At 56.9% G+C, this 15035-nt stretch overlaps 1 protein-coding gene across 1 annotated transcript in view; it reads right to left on the minus strand.

The window, feature by feature from the left end:
- ITGB5 (integrin subunit beta 5) overlaps positions 1–15035 on the minus strand; it is a 101609-nt gene that overhangs the window by 3849 nt on the left and 82725 nt on the right. The window contains exons 11-12 of the mRNA XM_015571321.1: positions 6669–6891; positions 2417–2520 (exon numbers count right to left, since the gene is read on the minus strand). Of these exons, the coding sequence (XP_015426807.1) occupies positions 2417–2520; positions 6669–6891 (327 nt within the window). The remainder of the gene's footprint in view (positions 1–2416; positions 2521–6668; positions 6892–15035) is intronic.

The raw sequence follows: 15035 nt of genomic DNA on the forward strand, positions 1-15035 counted from the left end.
TCAACCTGGAACAGACACAGTAGTGTGGTTTTCAGACACGGAGGCCTGGACCTTTCCCCTCCGCCCCCAGTCATTGCCTGGTCTGCGTGAGTGTGGGTGTGTGTATATATGGAAAAAGCCAGGGAGGAGGATGGGGCAGGGTAACGAGTGGGTTCAAACAGAAACCTGCTCTGTGAAGCGGCCGCTGCATCTCCCAGGGCAGACCAGGAGGCAGCTGTGGAGGGTCGGCGTACTGCACCACGGGGACCCGTTCGTGGCCAGCGGCGGGCACCGTCTCGTCTTTCTAACTGCGTGCGTCTGGTTAGGGGGTAACTGCCCCAGATCTGCAGGCAGAACCTGCTGTTCGGCCTTAAGTTTCAAGACAGAAATAGGGGCAGGAAAATGGGCATGGAAGATGGGACTCTAAGCCTCCCACTGTCCCGGGTGTAGCACAAGCCCTGGCATAGTCGGTGCTCAGTGAATGCTGGCTGCATACATGACTCAACATACTCAGGAGCCATGATCTGGCCAGAGGCGTCAGTCGCGGTCAGGGAGGCAGGAGCAGCAAGTCCACAAGGGCCAGGCAGGGCCAGGCCGACAGGCAGCTGGGCTGGGAGTCCGCGGCAGCTGAGGTCACACAGAGGGCAAGGCTGCCGGCCAGGGGGCCTCAGATGCAGGGTCCCTTCCGAGGTGCACAGCCTTTCCCCCCCTTTTAACCATTTTTAAAGTGTACAGCTCAGTCGTTTTGTAATGTTCACAATGTGTGTGACCTGCCCACTATCTAATTTCAGGATGTATCTGTCACTCCGGAGAGAAAGCCCATACGTGTGGACAGTCAGGCCCAATCCCTGTCCTCCCCAGTCCCTGGCAGCTACTAGCCTACTCCCGGTCGCTCTGCTTTTGCCTATTCGGGGCCTGTCATATAACAGGAATCCTATAACCTCCATCCCCTGCTGCCTGGCTTTGAATGATATTTTCAAGGTTCACCCATGCTGCAGCACGTACTGACACTTCATTCCTGTTTATGGGGGAATAATATTCATTATATAAAGGCACCACATTTTACTTTCCATTCCTTAGTTCATGTGCCTTTGGGTTGTTTCCAGTTTTTGACTACCATGGGTAATGCTGCTGTGAACACTCAGGCACAAGATTTTGTGTTAACCTCTGTTTTCAATTCTCTTGTGTATATGCCTGGAAGCAGAATTGATAGATCGTATGGTGACTCTGTTTAATTTGGGGGAAAACGGCTAAATTGTTTCCAAAGTGGCTGCAGCGTTTGTATTCCCGCCAGCAGTGCAGTAGGGTTCCAACACAGGGTCACCGTGACTGGGTGTAGTAAACAGAATGTTCCGGAACTGTTCCAAACACAGTTCCATGCTTACAGGGCTGACATGTGCTTTGCATCTCTTACCCTCAGCACTCCTCAGCCTGGGCGGCGATGGCTGTACTAGAAGAGATATGGATGCAGCCCCAAGAGGGTAAGAGGCAAACACCTGTGTCCCTCTGAGCCTCCCGTGGGCTCCCAGTCAGCAACGGACTCGCAGCCGTCTGTCCAGAGGTAAAGGCAGAGGGATGGAGGGAAGGTGTCCAACTGGAGTGGCTAGCGGGAGAAGAGCCTTAAAACGTGAGCTGCCGGGCAAGGCAACAGGACACGGAATGGATAAGAGGCGCAGAGACGGCAGAAGAGCCAGGGCATCACTCAATCCTGGGTTCAGTCGGACCGATGAGAGCTCTGCCCTCGGTGCCTGCAGCATCCGAGAGCTGCGCTGGGCAGAGGCCAACGGGGCAGAGACTGTTCCCCAAGAGCAGATCCCGTTTCCTAGGCACACAGCTGACTCCATTTCCCAGCCGCCCTTGCAGGTAAATGGGGATGGATTTTATGTGCACCACTTCCAGGCCCAGCCCGTATGCACCGCCCACATGACCCTTCACTCTGCCTTTCCCCCTTGGCCAGCTACAGGCGTCTGAGGACCGCGAAGGGAGGAACCTGGGCACGGAGAGGCCTGCATTCCTGAATGACCACTGGGAAGGCTTGTCAACAGGAGCACCTCCGCCGGCCTTTCAGCGAGTGATAAACTGACGGGTTTTGTTAAGTTGTCGAGGTTGGAGGTTTGTTTGTTACAGCAGCTAACATTGCTTATTCCGGTGCACTACCTTCTCAGGAGGCCTGGGGGAGACTGGGTTCCAGTGATGGGACAGACTTATGAACAGGGTGGTCTTCTACTCTAGAGAGTCTGGAACCTAGACCCCAGCTCGGGTTCCCCACGTCCTCTTGGGGAGCAGCCGTCATGCCAAGGACACTGAGGCCATGCTTCCTAACTCAGGACTGAAACTACCCTCCTCCCTGGCAGGCAGCCGTGAAGATCATCCCACAGGGGAGAAGGTCTCTGTGAGTCTGTAAGACCCAAGAGGGGGCAGCTGCTCATCCACTCACCAATGGCGTCCACCCGTGTGATCACCTCATCCTTGCACAGGTTTTGGCAGGTCTGGTTGTCAGCTGGGCTCCCTGAGTGAAGCAACAAGCACTCGACACAATCTCTTTGGAAAAGAGGCAATACACGTGGGTGTTAGATGCTGGGTAATGGCTCCACACAGGTAATGAGCTCCCAACAAAGCCAGCCCAGCCCTCCTGCGCCCGAAGGCCCGAATTCCTGCCTGTCTTCCGGTGTTTGGCTTCAGGGGATGTTCTGCTCTGCCCCTCTCCTGTGTGTGTCTGGACATGTCCAGCTGTAGGCTGGAGACCTTTCAGATTCTGATAAACACATGACTGAGGAGTCTGCTCCAGCAAGAAGTCCTGGCCGAGTAGCTCAGTTGGTTAGAGCCTGGTCCCGATAGGCCACAGTTGTGGGTTCGATCCCCAGTCAGGGCACATAACAAGGAGCAACCAATGAATGCATGCATAAGGAGAACAACAAATTGAGGTCTTTCTTTCTCTCTCAAATCAACAAAAACATTTTTTTTTTTAGTTTCCAAATGATAAAAACCTGTGACCCCCAGCCTTGAGGAGGTTGTCCTCACACACCCTGGCCAGTGCTTGATGACTCCACGTTGCCCAACTCCCAGGATGCCGCCCACCCCCTGGTCACCGCCTGGGGCAGGGCTCTCAACCCTCCTGCACATTAGACTCCCCAGGGGGGCTCTAAAGACAAGCATCCCTGCCTGGGTGACACCCCCACCACCACGGAGTCACATCTCTGGGGCAGAGTCCGGGCCTCTGGGATTCGGATGAACAGTGAGGGCTAGAACCAGTGTCCTGGAAACCCTCAGGCCCTTGCCCCTTCCCTCCCAACGGAGCTCGCCTGGCAGGCTCCCTACGGCCCTGCTGTCCACGCACCTGTTGGTTGCTACAGGGGCAGCCACCCGGGGAACCCACATTTCAACAGGGGCTTCTGGAGAAAATGGGTGAGAAGCCCCTCTCCTCCCACCGCAGGCCAACAGTTTAAATCAGGTATTGTGTGAAATGCTTAATTAAAATGGTTAATTAATAACTCATATCTATATTTTCCATAGTCAAAACCCAACTCCAGAAATTCCCCTTCCACCTTCAGTTCCATGAGAGAGAATAGGACTAAGGACGCCCGGCCAGGGGGCTAGGGTCTGACTTAGGGCCTGGGGATGGGGCGCGCAAACAGGACAGGACGGTGAGAACTCCACCCCCGGGAGGAGTGGGCTGAGCAAAACAACCAGCCGACTGAGCTTTCAGGGACTCCGCGAAGCAGAGGTGAGACCCCCCAAACAGGGGGCTCCCTCAGGAAACGAGGCAGAACTGGAGGGCTTCGCCCGGCACCAGCGTGCAGGGTGGCCTCACAGAGCTGCAGCCACACTGGGCGCTGCCCGCTTCCCCACAGGCTGTGGGGACCCGAGGGCTGTGCATCTGGAAAGTGTCCAGCAAATCACGGAGGATGTACAGCCACCGGGCATCGCCCTTATCACCGTCCGCCTTTGAATTCCTCAAGATTAAGAGGCCAGTGACTGCATTTCCAGGGCAGAAGCTGGGGATGGGGACACAGACCTGGAAGGGAGCTCGAGAGCCTTCCCTCCCCACCCCCACCTAGTTTATAGATGAGGCTGTGGGGCCAGAGAGAAGCCAGGGCAGCTGGGTCCAGACAACCCTCCTCAAGTCCCGACTCCACTTTCTGCTCATTAAGGAGGCAAGCGAGTAGATCATGAAGAGAAAGTGGGTAAGATTCTCTCACGAGGGTTCTCACAGCTCAAGAGTTCAACTATCCCAGATTGGGCATAACCTCTTCCCCACTCCCCTCCCCCTCGCCCCCGCCCATCCTCCCTCAGGCCTGGGCTGACTTCATGGAAACATTCAGGAGTTACAAACAGGCTGGTGACATTCCCATTTCCCCAGAGGCCAGCGTTCCAGAGCCAGGCATGGGAGACTGGCGGCCATCCAGAAAGGCACGGCTCCCGCTCTCCGCTCTGCTCATTCGTGCTGACCCAGCTCTGTCCCCCCACTCCAGCCTCGGGGCTAGCACCAGGAAAAGAAGGGAGCTGCTTCGCCTGGGCCTCGGCCTGTGCTGGGCCTCACTGCCCCTTCCCTGCATCCCCTGTGGTCACTAAGCCGCAGGGCAGCTTCCAGGACACATTCCCCCATTCTCCACGCAGACATGTCAGTCTGACCTCTGTGGCTCCTGTGCTGGGGTGACACTTCGGGTGTATGGCAGTCACATATTAAAGTAACTGGTCTGTTAAACAAACAGGTTGCTGAGGGAGACTTTGCACAGCATCTGTTCATGGAGTTCGGCTGAGGCTGGGTGTGAACTCAGCCAAGGTGAAGGGTGTGTGCTTAGTTCTAGAAAGTGGAGGTCGGCTGCTCTGAAACCCCGGGGGTGGGGTAGGTGGGAAGGGCATCGGCATTCATGCGATGCTCTCAGCAGAGTAGCAAGTAGAAAAGCAAGCTGACATAATCCCTATCAAGGGGACTTTCCTTTTTCCTTCTTTTTAAGTTGCAACTATGCCGTGAAAGAGAGAGAAGGCCCATGGGGCCCAGAGACAAGTCAGAAGGCTCCCTTACGGCATCTCTTTGCTCTCCTCGCGCCTTCGGTATTGCGTAATGGGTAATCAATGATCAAGTGCGTGTCTTCTAGGACATGAGTGCTTTGAACATTTAGAGCGAGGGTTGTTTCCCCTTGGGATTCTGTAACTGACCCAAGCCGATCGCACAGCGCCTTCTGCTCCCGAGGAAGGGAAGAAGTGGGCTTGGTCTACTTCTATTAGATTCCACGTGCACATCAGAGATGCTATTTTAGCTCATGTTGTCCTAGCGTGGCCCCGCCCCCCACATGTGCCCCAAGGATTGGGGACGTACACTCAAAGGGTTTTCTGCTGGTGGGGTTGGCGGGGCACCTCCCTCCAACACAAAATGTGCATCATGGCTGCGGGTCCACGCCCCGGTGGCCACTGCTTTTCGGGCTCCAGATCCGGGACCCTGCCCTCGGCCGGGGGTGTTCCCCTTGAATTTCTGTAGTTTTTCCACTCTTAGCCGGTCTAAAGTGGGCCTGTTTTCCTCCTCCCTTCCTCTCCCCAGCCCCCCACCAGTTACACAGAAATAAAAGCTGGCCCTGTTGATCTTGTCTCTCACTCCGCAGCCAGCTCCCATTGACCCACGCCTGGACTGTTGGTGGCAAGTGTCCAGCCAGGGGTCCTGCCACCAGACGTGGCTGCGCGCGGACTACCAGCAGTCAGGGCAGGCTCGGGAGCGTGAACTCATTTCATTATCAGCCTGAGCCAGACGTCTGGGGGGGAAATCTGCCAAAAGAAAATTGCACACGTGCGTTCCCCAGAAATGCCGTCTGTGTTATTATTTGTTTCGGACTCTCTGTGCCTCGGCTCCGCACTCTGCTGGCCCCTTAGCACGGCGATGACACAGCTCTTTCTCCAGTGAAATGCAAGAGGAGCCGCCACTCCTGCTTTCCTGGTGGCGGAGGTCCTTGGTTGCTCGAGCGCCCTCTCACTGGCCGTGTGCAGGGCAGAGCGTGGGCGGGCAGCCCGGGAATGTGACCCGCGGCCCCGTCAGGAAGGCCCGGTGCCCGGGCTGCACAATTTGCACATTCATCAGCCGCACGGAGCCAGCGTGCCGTTATCTGCACACACGGAGCAGCAGATGCAGCTGCCACGGCAGTCCGTGTTGGCGTGCCTGATCGAGGCCGGCGCCCTCCTACCCCCTTTGCCTCCGATGTGTTTGTTTCCAGCAGCACCTCCCACGCTGTGCCCTGTGAAACACTGTTTGGGGGAGGTTACACTGGGGGAGGGAGTCACATGCATTTCAAGGCAGGATGCACATGGGAACCCCTTCTGGGATGCTCAGAGCACACTAAGGGCCCTGAGATGTTATTCTGGCATCAACACCAGTTTAATTGCATTTAACTCAGGAAACTTGTCATTTCTAAATGTGTTTAGCCAATAGAATAGCAGTCTTGGTTTTTTCCGGTTTTGTTATTTTCTTACAAAATCCCCACGGAACCAGAATCTCCAAGATGCTATTTTAGCTCATGTTAGTAAGAGTTTCGCTCCCCAGCAAGGCTGGGAGAGCAGAGCTGGGCAGGGCGGGGGGGGCATCTGAGGGACAGTGAACTGGCCCCCTGTTTAAAAAGTTTGAGGACCCCTGGGCTAGGACATAGGCCTGGACTGGAGGGGGGGTGTGGGGGGAGGAAGTGGGGCTGTAGGGGGGCTGTTACCTCTTGGTGCTGCAAGCATCTGGGCAGGTCGGGCACTTCTCACATGTCTCCCCAAAGGCCCCGGGCTCTGTGCACTGGCACTGCCCACAGACGCAGTGCCCGCGGTCGCTGCAGATCTGGCCCTTCTTGCCCCGGCACGTGCTGATGTCTGTGGAACAGTTACAGTTGTCCCCGATGTAACCCGCGTGGCACTTGCACTCTCCGCAGTGACATTCGCCGTGTCCTAAAGGGCACACAGAGCACATCAGCACCTGCCCGCACCAACCACCCAGCGCCACACGAGCCAGGCAGGCTCTGGGGGTCCAACAGAATGCGACCCTGTGCCCTCCGAGTCTGTCTGGGTGGGCAGGGAGGGCAGGGCGGCTGTGTGGTGGCTGGGGCCAGGCCTGTGTTCCAAGTTGGTCCAGAACTTGGCCACGCCATGCCATTGGACAGGACCCAGAGAGCTTCCGGCCTCAGCTGTTGTGACTCGGTCCCCAAATATGCCCACATCCCGAGAACAGGACCTCATATACAGAGACCACAGAGCAACCGAGTGATGGATTTGGAGATGGGGTTCTCCTGGGGTACCCGTGGGCCCTAAGTGCCACCACGAGGGTCCATGTCCGGGGAAGGCTAAGGGGGATGAGCCAACAGAAGCTGGACGTGTGCTGCTGCCTGTGAAGGAGGAGGAGGCAGTGGCCTAGGAATGCAAGGAACGCAGCGCAGGAGGATGGAAAGGGCGGGAAAACAGAGGCTCCCGAGACCCTCCTCCAGAGCCTCTGGGGGGAGTGCTGACACCCTGACTTCAGTGCAGTGACAATGACTGCGGACTCTGCCCTCCAGGACCGAGAGGATAAGTATGTGTTGTTCTAAGTCACTAAATGTGTGGGGATTTGGTACCGCTCAGGAGGAATCTAACACAGTTGCCATGCCCGCTCTGGGTGAGACGCTGAGTTCTTGCTCTGGCTGTGCACCGCAGCCCAGAGCGGGGGACTGAGGGGCAGTCCGAGGGCAGCGGTGGCTGACACGGAACAGTGCTCACTACACACGCATCGGGCTTCACACCATAAACTCCACTGAACCTTACATCTTCCTGGACAAGGGATCACCACACTCCTCACTTGCCAAGTGATGAAACCGAGACACGGAAAGATAGAGCGGCCTGCAAGCCAGGACGCCAACCAGGGAGTCTGGTCCCAGGCCCAAGGTCTGACTCCAAGACCTACTGCCTCTCAGGAGAAAGGAGACGGAGCATGCCCGAACCAGGATGAGAGCCAGCGGAGGGCACCCTGCTCCCCTCTGCAGGAGGGACCCTTCCCGAGCCTGCAGGAGGGGGGCGGGCATCCCTCAGGTTCTGTGCGTGGCACAGGCAGGGAAATGCCCAGCTCTAAGGATCGAATGTGTTAGTGTGTGTGCACCCGGCATGTGTGTGAGGGTAAGCATGTACACTAGGCATGTGTATGAGTGTGTGCACCAGGCATGTATAAGCAGGGGGTGTGCACACGTGATGGGCAGTGAAAAGCATGGAGAGTGCCACCTGCCAGCCGCCTGAAGACTGACAGTGAGTGGATTCTCCGTTCTCTACACCAGCAGACGCCGAAAGCAGCACTACAGATGGGACCTGTATTTTAAAACTCTTCCTAACACTATTGTTGCAGCATATATACTTCCTGATGCCATTCTGCTAAGGCAGCATTATAGGATGAAGAGTGTATTTGCTGAGCACTCCCTTACACACGGGCAGGAGACTGGAGAGGCGGGATGGGCATCAGACGGGGGTGGGGGGCCTGCATTTCCCTCCCACACCCAAGTCAGTCTCACAGCACCTTCTGTGAGACCACTAGGGAGTGCGACCCACAATCCAGGTCAGGACCGCACCTCAGGGGGGCTCTGCACCACCACCTCATTCCTGCCCCTGCCTCTCTGTCAGCTCTGCAGTGCCAGGTGCTGCAGGTGGTGGGAGGCCATCTGGAGCAGCCAGGCCTCCAGCCCTTCCGGGCCAACAGCCTCTCCGCTTGCTCAGCCGGGGCTCAGAGCCACAGAGACTGTGGGGCCAGAGCACCCTCCCACCGCACGGCAATGCTGAGGCACAGGGCAGCCTCCCACACAGGTGGGGAAGCCAGGCAGGGCCGGGGAGGCTGTGCAGTGCAGGTTAACTGCCGAGAAGCCGGTGTGAGGTGGGTGCTGGTGTGCGGTGGGTGCAGGGTGAGCCACAGGCGAGAGCAGCACCCTGCGGGGGCTGTGGGGGAGGGGAGAGTGGGTGCACAGCTTATCCTGGGCGGGGACTGTGGCCCCTCCTCTCCGCCAGTCTATGAACAGCACATGTGTAAGCCACAGCCAGCAGGACACCACCCCCCACAGGAAGTCTTCCCAAATGAAAAAGCTCCAAGCTGCAATTGCAAAATTCCCTCACTCTGGCCTCAGGGGCCACACTGGTCAAGAGCCTGTTTTAAATCAACATGGCTCACTGTCGGGGTCATCCCGCCCCCCAACATTCTATTATGAAAATTTCCAAACCAGCAGCCAAGTGAAAGAACTGGACAGTGAGCATCCAGCTACTCACCGCCCACACTCCACCGTCAGTGTTACCTGCTCCTGTAGCCACCTCTGTCGAGCCCTCGATCCACCAGCCATCAGCCCATATTTTAGAAAATGCATTTCAAAGTGAGCTACGGGTGCCAGTGCACGCCAGGGGCAGGTCTGTAATATAGCTCGGGCACCCTCCAATGCCCGGTGCATCACACCATCCCACAGAGCAAAAGCGCACAAAGTAAAAGGCAGGTGGGTGCAGAACCTACAAGCAGCCAAGATGGCCCAGGCCGGAGGGGCTGCTCTGCTTGAGGCGGTGAGTGCTGTTTTTCTTCCTGCTCGAACTGTTCTGGCGGTCATTTAAAATTACCCAGCCATGCCGAAACCGGTTTGGCTCAGTGGATAGAGCATCAGCCTGCGGACTGAAAGGTCCCGGGTTCGATTCCGGTCAAGGGCATGTACCTGGGTTGCGGGCACATCCCCAGTGGGAGATGTGCAGGAGGCAGCTGATCGATGTTTCTCTCCCATCGATATTTCAAACTCTCTCTCTCCCTTCCTCTCTGTAAAAAATCAATAAAATATATTAAAAAAAAATTACCCAGCCATGACCTGACACAGTATTTGAAGTGTGGGAGATTTGGGGAGGAAGTAGTACATTATCTCTGGTTGAAGCGTGTGTGTGCTGATGGGAGCAGCTGCTCCCCATGGGGACTGGGCCTCCAGCTGAAACTGGTGGCAATCCAGGCAGAGGTGCCCACTGCTCTGTACTGTCTACCAGGCGCTGAGCAGCAGGTACCATGCAAGCCGAGAGCCCCCAACCCACTGCCAGGGCAGGTGAGCGTGCCCCAGCAGTCGGGAATAATTTTCCATTACGGGTTGAAGTAGAGTCGGGAGTCAAGGGTGGGACAGAGTGGGAGCTGACGATGAGCTGAGTGGCCGGGGCGAGGGACAGGACTCACCACAGAGACGTGAGCTCTTCCTGAGGGCCCCCACGACACCTGAGCACAGCGCAGACGCGGTAAGAAAGAACTGTGCACAGAGAACCCGGAGAGTGGACACAGCACGCGGCCACAGCCCACGCCAGTGGGGGTGCGCAAGCAAGTGGGAGTCACTGAGGGACATCAGAAAGTCCTCAGCCACATGACCTCGGGATTCCAATATTTGCTGTTTCCAAAGCAAAGTCCCGGCAAGCCAAAACTAGGAAAGAAACCCCGGCGCCACGCTTAGTGAAGTGGCTGAAGCCACCTGAATGCTTGTCCTCAGTGACGCGCTGGATAGCTCAGGTTTAGCGTGTCAGGCAGTTCACTGCCTTTCAAAGACACCACCATGTCCTCCTTCACGCCTACGGCAGGCAGTCCTGTCGAATTAAGGGGTGCTTTTCCAGGGAGCCTGGGCCGGGCCTCAGAATCCCCCTCAACACTGTACTCCAAGCAGGTTCTACCAACTCCTGGGAAAAACACACAAGAGGCAAGCTCTGGCCATCTTGGCTTAAAGCTCGAGAGTCTCCTTTAGAAAGCATGACCCATTTAGGGTGTCAAAAACTAGGTAGGTCTGGTCACCTTCTATCCTAATGCAAACGTCTCAGGTCGTGCAGTTGGGCCTCACCCGGCCTTTCCCACATCTCCTGGTGAGCCCTCGGCCTCTCCTAACACCGTAGGAACACATGACATTAAAATGACGAGGGTCATTTGGCCCTGTCCCAGAGACCAATTCCCTGTCAATCACTGAATGGGGGGTGGGGCACATGATCACAGAGGGCCTAACAACACACAGAGGGCCTAAGCATTGACCGTTCATCAAAACAAAGCTCATTTAGGATGCTGCCCCCAACGCCGTGGCAGAGTGAGCCTAATGTAACGGCGCCTTTTTAATATTGGGCAGACACAAACATATTTTCATTGCACATAGATAGGGATATTGAGAGGCACGTGAAAGTACTTAGTGAGCTGTGAACTGCTCCATGTGCAAGTTATTATTAGTACTACCTTTGTTAGGATGATTGATAGCTAAATGGACAGGAAGTTGTAAATGTGTCTGTTTATGCAGAATTTCAGCGCCACAGAATTCAACAGCTTTCCTTCAGCACAGCAGTGCTTGTGTGGGCTGGAGGCCAGGACGCAGCCCCTTGCCTTCTTTCATAAAATAGAAAGGCAGCTACTCAGAGGAAGAGGTACTCTTGACGTAGGCAGGGAAGGAGCTGCTGGCAGGAAGGAGCGGGCCCAGTGCCTGGAAGCCAAAGGGGACCTGAGAGGAAGCCGAGCACCAGGCTCTGTAGAGGTCAGGGAGGGCAAGTCCTGCAGCAGCTGCTGTAGGACTCAGTGGGGATGTGAGGGCGGAATCCAGCGGGTGGAGGGGTGAGGAGGAGACAGCAGGCAACGCCACAGTAACCTGGTTGTGCAGGGGAAGGAAGTGAGGAGGAGGAGGGAGGGCAGGGGACACTGAAGATGAGCTATATCTGAGCATACTCCTGATTAAAGAAAAAGATTCAGAAGAGAGACAGTTTGGGGGGAAATGAGAAAATCGAGTGGCAAACTCCAGAGATCACGGCCAAGAGATGCAGTAGGAGAAAGGGGGGGTGAGCGGAGGGGGGAGGCTGTGGCAGAGGGAGATGCTCCAGTCCTCAGTGCCAGCAGTAGAGTTCAAGATCATGGCGATCGGCTGCATGAAGGCCACAGGGCTGCGCTGGAACCAAGTTCAAGCCTGTCCCCCACCATTCGCAATGCACACTGGGCAAGTCGCTAAACCTGAGTGATGATGTTTCCTCATCTGTCAGTGAGGACGGTGCCTTCCTCGCGGCGATGTTGTTAGAAGTATGGGCACTATCGCAAGTGAAGGCCCTCACCCAGGATCTGGCACACGAGGGCGCCCAGGAAGTGGTAGCTGGAACTTCAGGACTGCCACTGGGGCTGAGCAATCCAGGGGCTGGGAGACCAAGGTGGTGGGCAGCTCGCCACGGGGAAATGCAGTGGACAGTGGGACCTGGTCAAGAGGGGCGAGTGTGAGGTGGAATGTACGGGTCAGGGATGGGGAAAGTGGGAGGGCACAACCTCAAAGGAGGGGGCGCCTTCGAGGGGGTGAAGCCAAGATCTGAAGAGAACATCGAGAAACAAAGCAGGGGTGGGAGGGAGGAGGCCAGTCCCCCAAACCACCCCCCCAGCAATGCTCCTGGGGACCATCAGTTCCAGGAAAAAGAGGGGGTGGGGCTCCTGCAGAGGCTGGGAATGAAGGGGAGCCTGTCATGTCAAGGGCGGTGAAGAACAACGCTGGGATTCAAGGACACACTTAGAAAATGGGGCAGTAGGCGTAGCGGTTAATGCAGGACTTCTGGGAGCAGAGTGCCTGGACTGGCCAGCTGGATCTGCTGTTTACCAGCAGGGGAGAATGCTCAACTCCTGGATCTTGGTTTTTTCATTTTAAAATGGGACGAATAAAATGCCCCCCTGGTAGGGATGTTGTGTGAGTGAAGCCACTCAATCTGTATAGAGCATTGGTGTTGGCATATAGTAAGTGCTCAATAAATGCTAGCCCTCACCACCATCACCATCATCACCATCATCACCATCATCATTGTTATAATGGGAGTGAGGGGAGGGAGGCTTGGAGAGGATCTAGGAGGGCTGCAGGGGAAGCGCTTTCTGGGAGCTTGGATCAAAGCCTTTCGGGGTCAAAGCTCCCATAGGTTCCCTACTCCACATCCAGTCCGAGGGGAGAACACCTGGGGCCCCAGAGCCTGGGGGGAGGCTGACACAGCAGGGTGCCCCAGGCCCTGCTTGGGGAGCTCCAGGAGGTGTGCCAGAGGATGGGGAGGGGAGAGGGGGATGCACAGTGCAGCCAGTGAGGGAGGGGACGAACCTCCCCGCAGCAGGAAGGGACAGCTAGATGCCTGAGGCAGGGCTATGTGACCCATGAGGTCCATCTCTCTCTCCATAGCTGGTCCAAAAATAGTTCCCATGCAGCTCTGGAATGCACTGTGGCTCCCTCAGGGGCAGCTTCCATCCTGTCCCCTCCCCTAAGGGCTGGCAGAGTGGGGAGGTGGGGAGGGGGAGGACTAGCAGTTCCTGAGGACAGAAGGAAGGAATTCCCTTTCTCCTTTCTCATGTTCCTGTCTCCCTCTCCCTCTGACATAGGGCATGCAATCACTTCCTCTCTTTCATTGTTTCCTCTCAGTTTCTGCCTCCCTCATGTATCCCGCACTCTCACAGCCCCGGGGGTGGGGGTTGTGGGAGCTCCCTCTGCTTCACTCACAGCCCTCTGTCGGCCCAGTCTCCCCCACCGCTCTGTCCCCAGCCAGCCGCTCAGTCCCAAGCCAGCCGCTCAGTCCCAAGCCAGCCGCTCAGTCCCAAGCCAGCCCCAAGCCAGCCGTGCAAACAGGAAGCCCAAACAGGAAGCCCTGAGAGAAAAGAAAAGAAGGGGTGTGTCTGGAAAGCCTTGGCTCCTTTGGGATATTTCCCTGTCACCGGAGTCAGACCTGTCTGTGCTCCGCACACTCTGGGTGAGGCCTGGGCCCAGCTCCCGGGCAGCCAGCTCTCTAACAAGCTCCCCAGCCACTCAGAGCTGCATGTGCTTCCAGTCGAGGGGTCTGCGGGACCCAGGGGGGGAGCTCCAGGAGGTGTGCCAGAGGATGGGGAGGGGAGAGGGGGATGCACAGTGCAGCCAGTGAGAGGGAGGGGGAACCTCCCCGCAGCAGGAAGGGACAGCTAGATGCCTGAGGCAGGGCTATGTGACCCATGAGGTCCATCTCTCTCTCCATAGCTGGTCCAAAAATAGTTCCCATGCAGCTCTGGAATGCACTGTGGCTCCCTCAGGGGCAGCTTCCATCCTGTCCCCTCCCCTAAGGGCTGGCAGAGTGGGGAGGTGGGGAGGGGGAGGACTAGCAGTTCCTGAGGACAGAAGGAAGGAATTCCCTTTCTCCTTTCTCATGTTCCTGTCTCCCTCTCCCTCTGACACAGGGCATGCAATCACTTCCTCTCTTTCATTGCTTCCTCTCAGTTTCTGCCTCCCTCATGTATCCCGCACTCTCACAGCCCCGGGGGTGGGGGTTGTGGGAGCTCCCTCTGCTTCACTCACAGCCCTCTGTTGGCCCAGTCTCCCCCACCTCTCAGTCCCAAGCCATGCAAACAGGAAGGTGAGCCATGCAAACAGGAAGCCCTGTAAGAAAAGAAAAGATGGGGTGTGTCTGGAAAGCCTTGGCTCCTTTGGGATATTTCCCTGTCACCGGAGTCAGACCTGTCTGCGCTCTGCACACTCTGGGTGAGGCCTGGGCCCAGCTCCTGGGCAGCCAGCTCTCTAACAACCTCCCCAGCAACTCAGAGCTGCATGTGCTTCCAGTTGAGGGGTCTGCGGGACCCAGGGGCCCAGAGAATCCCTGGAGCCAGGGCAGCTGGGAGCGGCCCACACAGCCAGGCCCTCTCCAGTTTGGACCCCCTCTCTGAGCCTGTGGACACACCGCTGAGAGCAGCCTCACGGTCACTGACATCCTGGCGCCCACATAGATCTCCATGGAGAACCAAAGCCAGACGCGGGCTGACCTCCCTGTGGCCAAACACACCCACAGGCTTGCAAAGGGTAGGGCCTCTGCCACCCGGGCTTCAGGGGAAGGGGAACTCCCTCCTAGGAAGTGCTCTTCCCGGTTCTCATTGACAACAGGCCCATGTTGCATAACAGGCGTGTCCCTGTCCCTGCTCGGCCAGGCCCGGTCACCAAGTCTGGTCCCTTGGCATGTGCCCTTCCCCTGCTTTATCTTTCCCTTCAGGCACTGGCTTTGGTCCCAGAGAGTGGAAAACGGGGCTTCTTGAATGCACAGGACATGGTCCCAGTCCCCTCATACGGGATCTTAGTGTGGCTCCCCCACCCTCA

This window comes from Myotis davidii, unplaced genomic scaffold (assembly GCF_000327345.1).
Source record: "Myotis davidii unplaced genomic scaffold, ASM32734v1 scaffold9, whole genome shotgun sequence".
Classification (NCBI taxonomy): Eukaryota; Metazoa; Chordata; class Mammalia; order Chiroptera; family Vespertilionidae; genus Myotis; species Myotis davidii.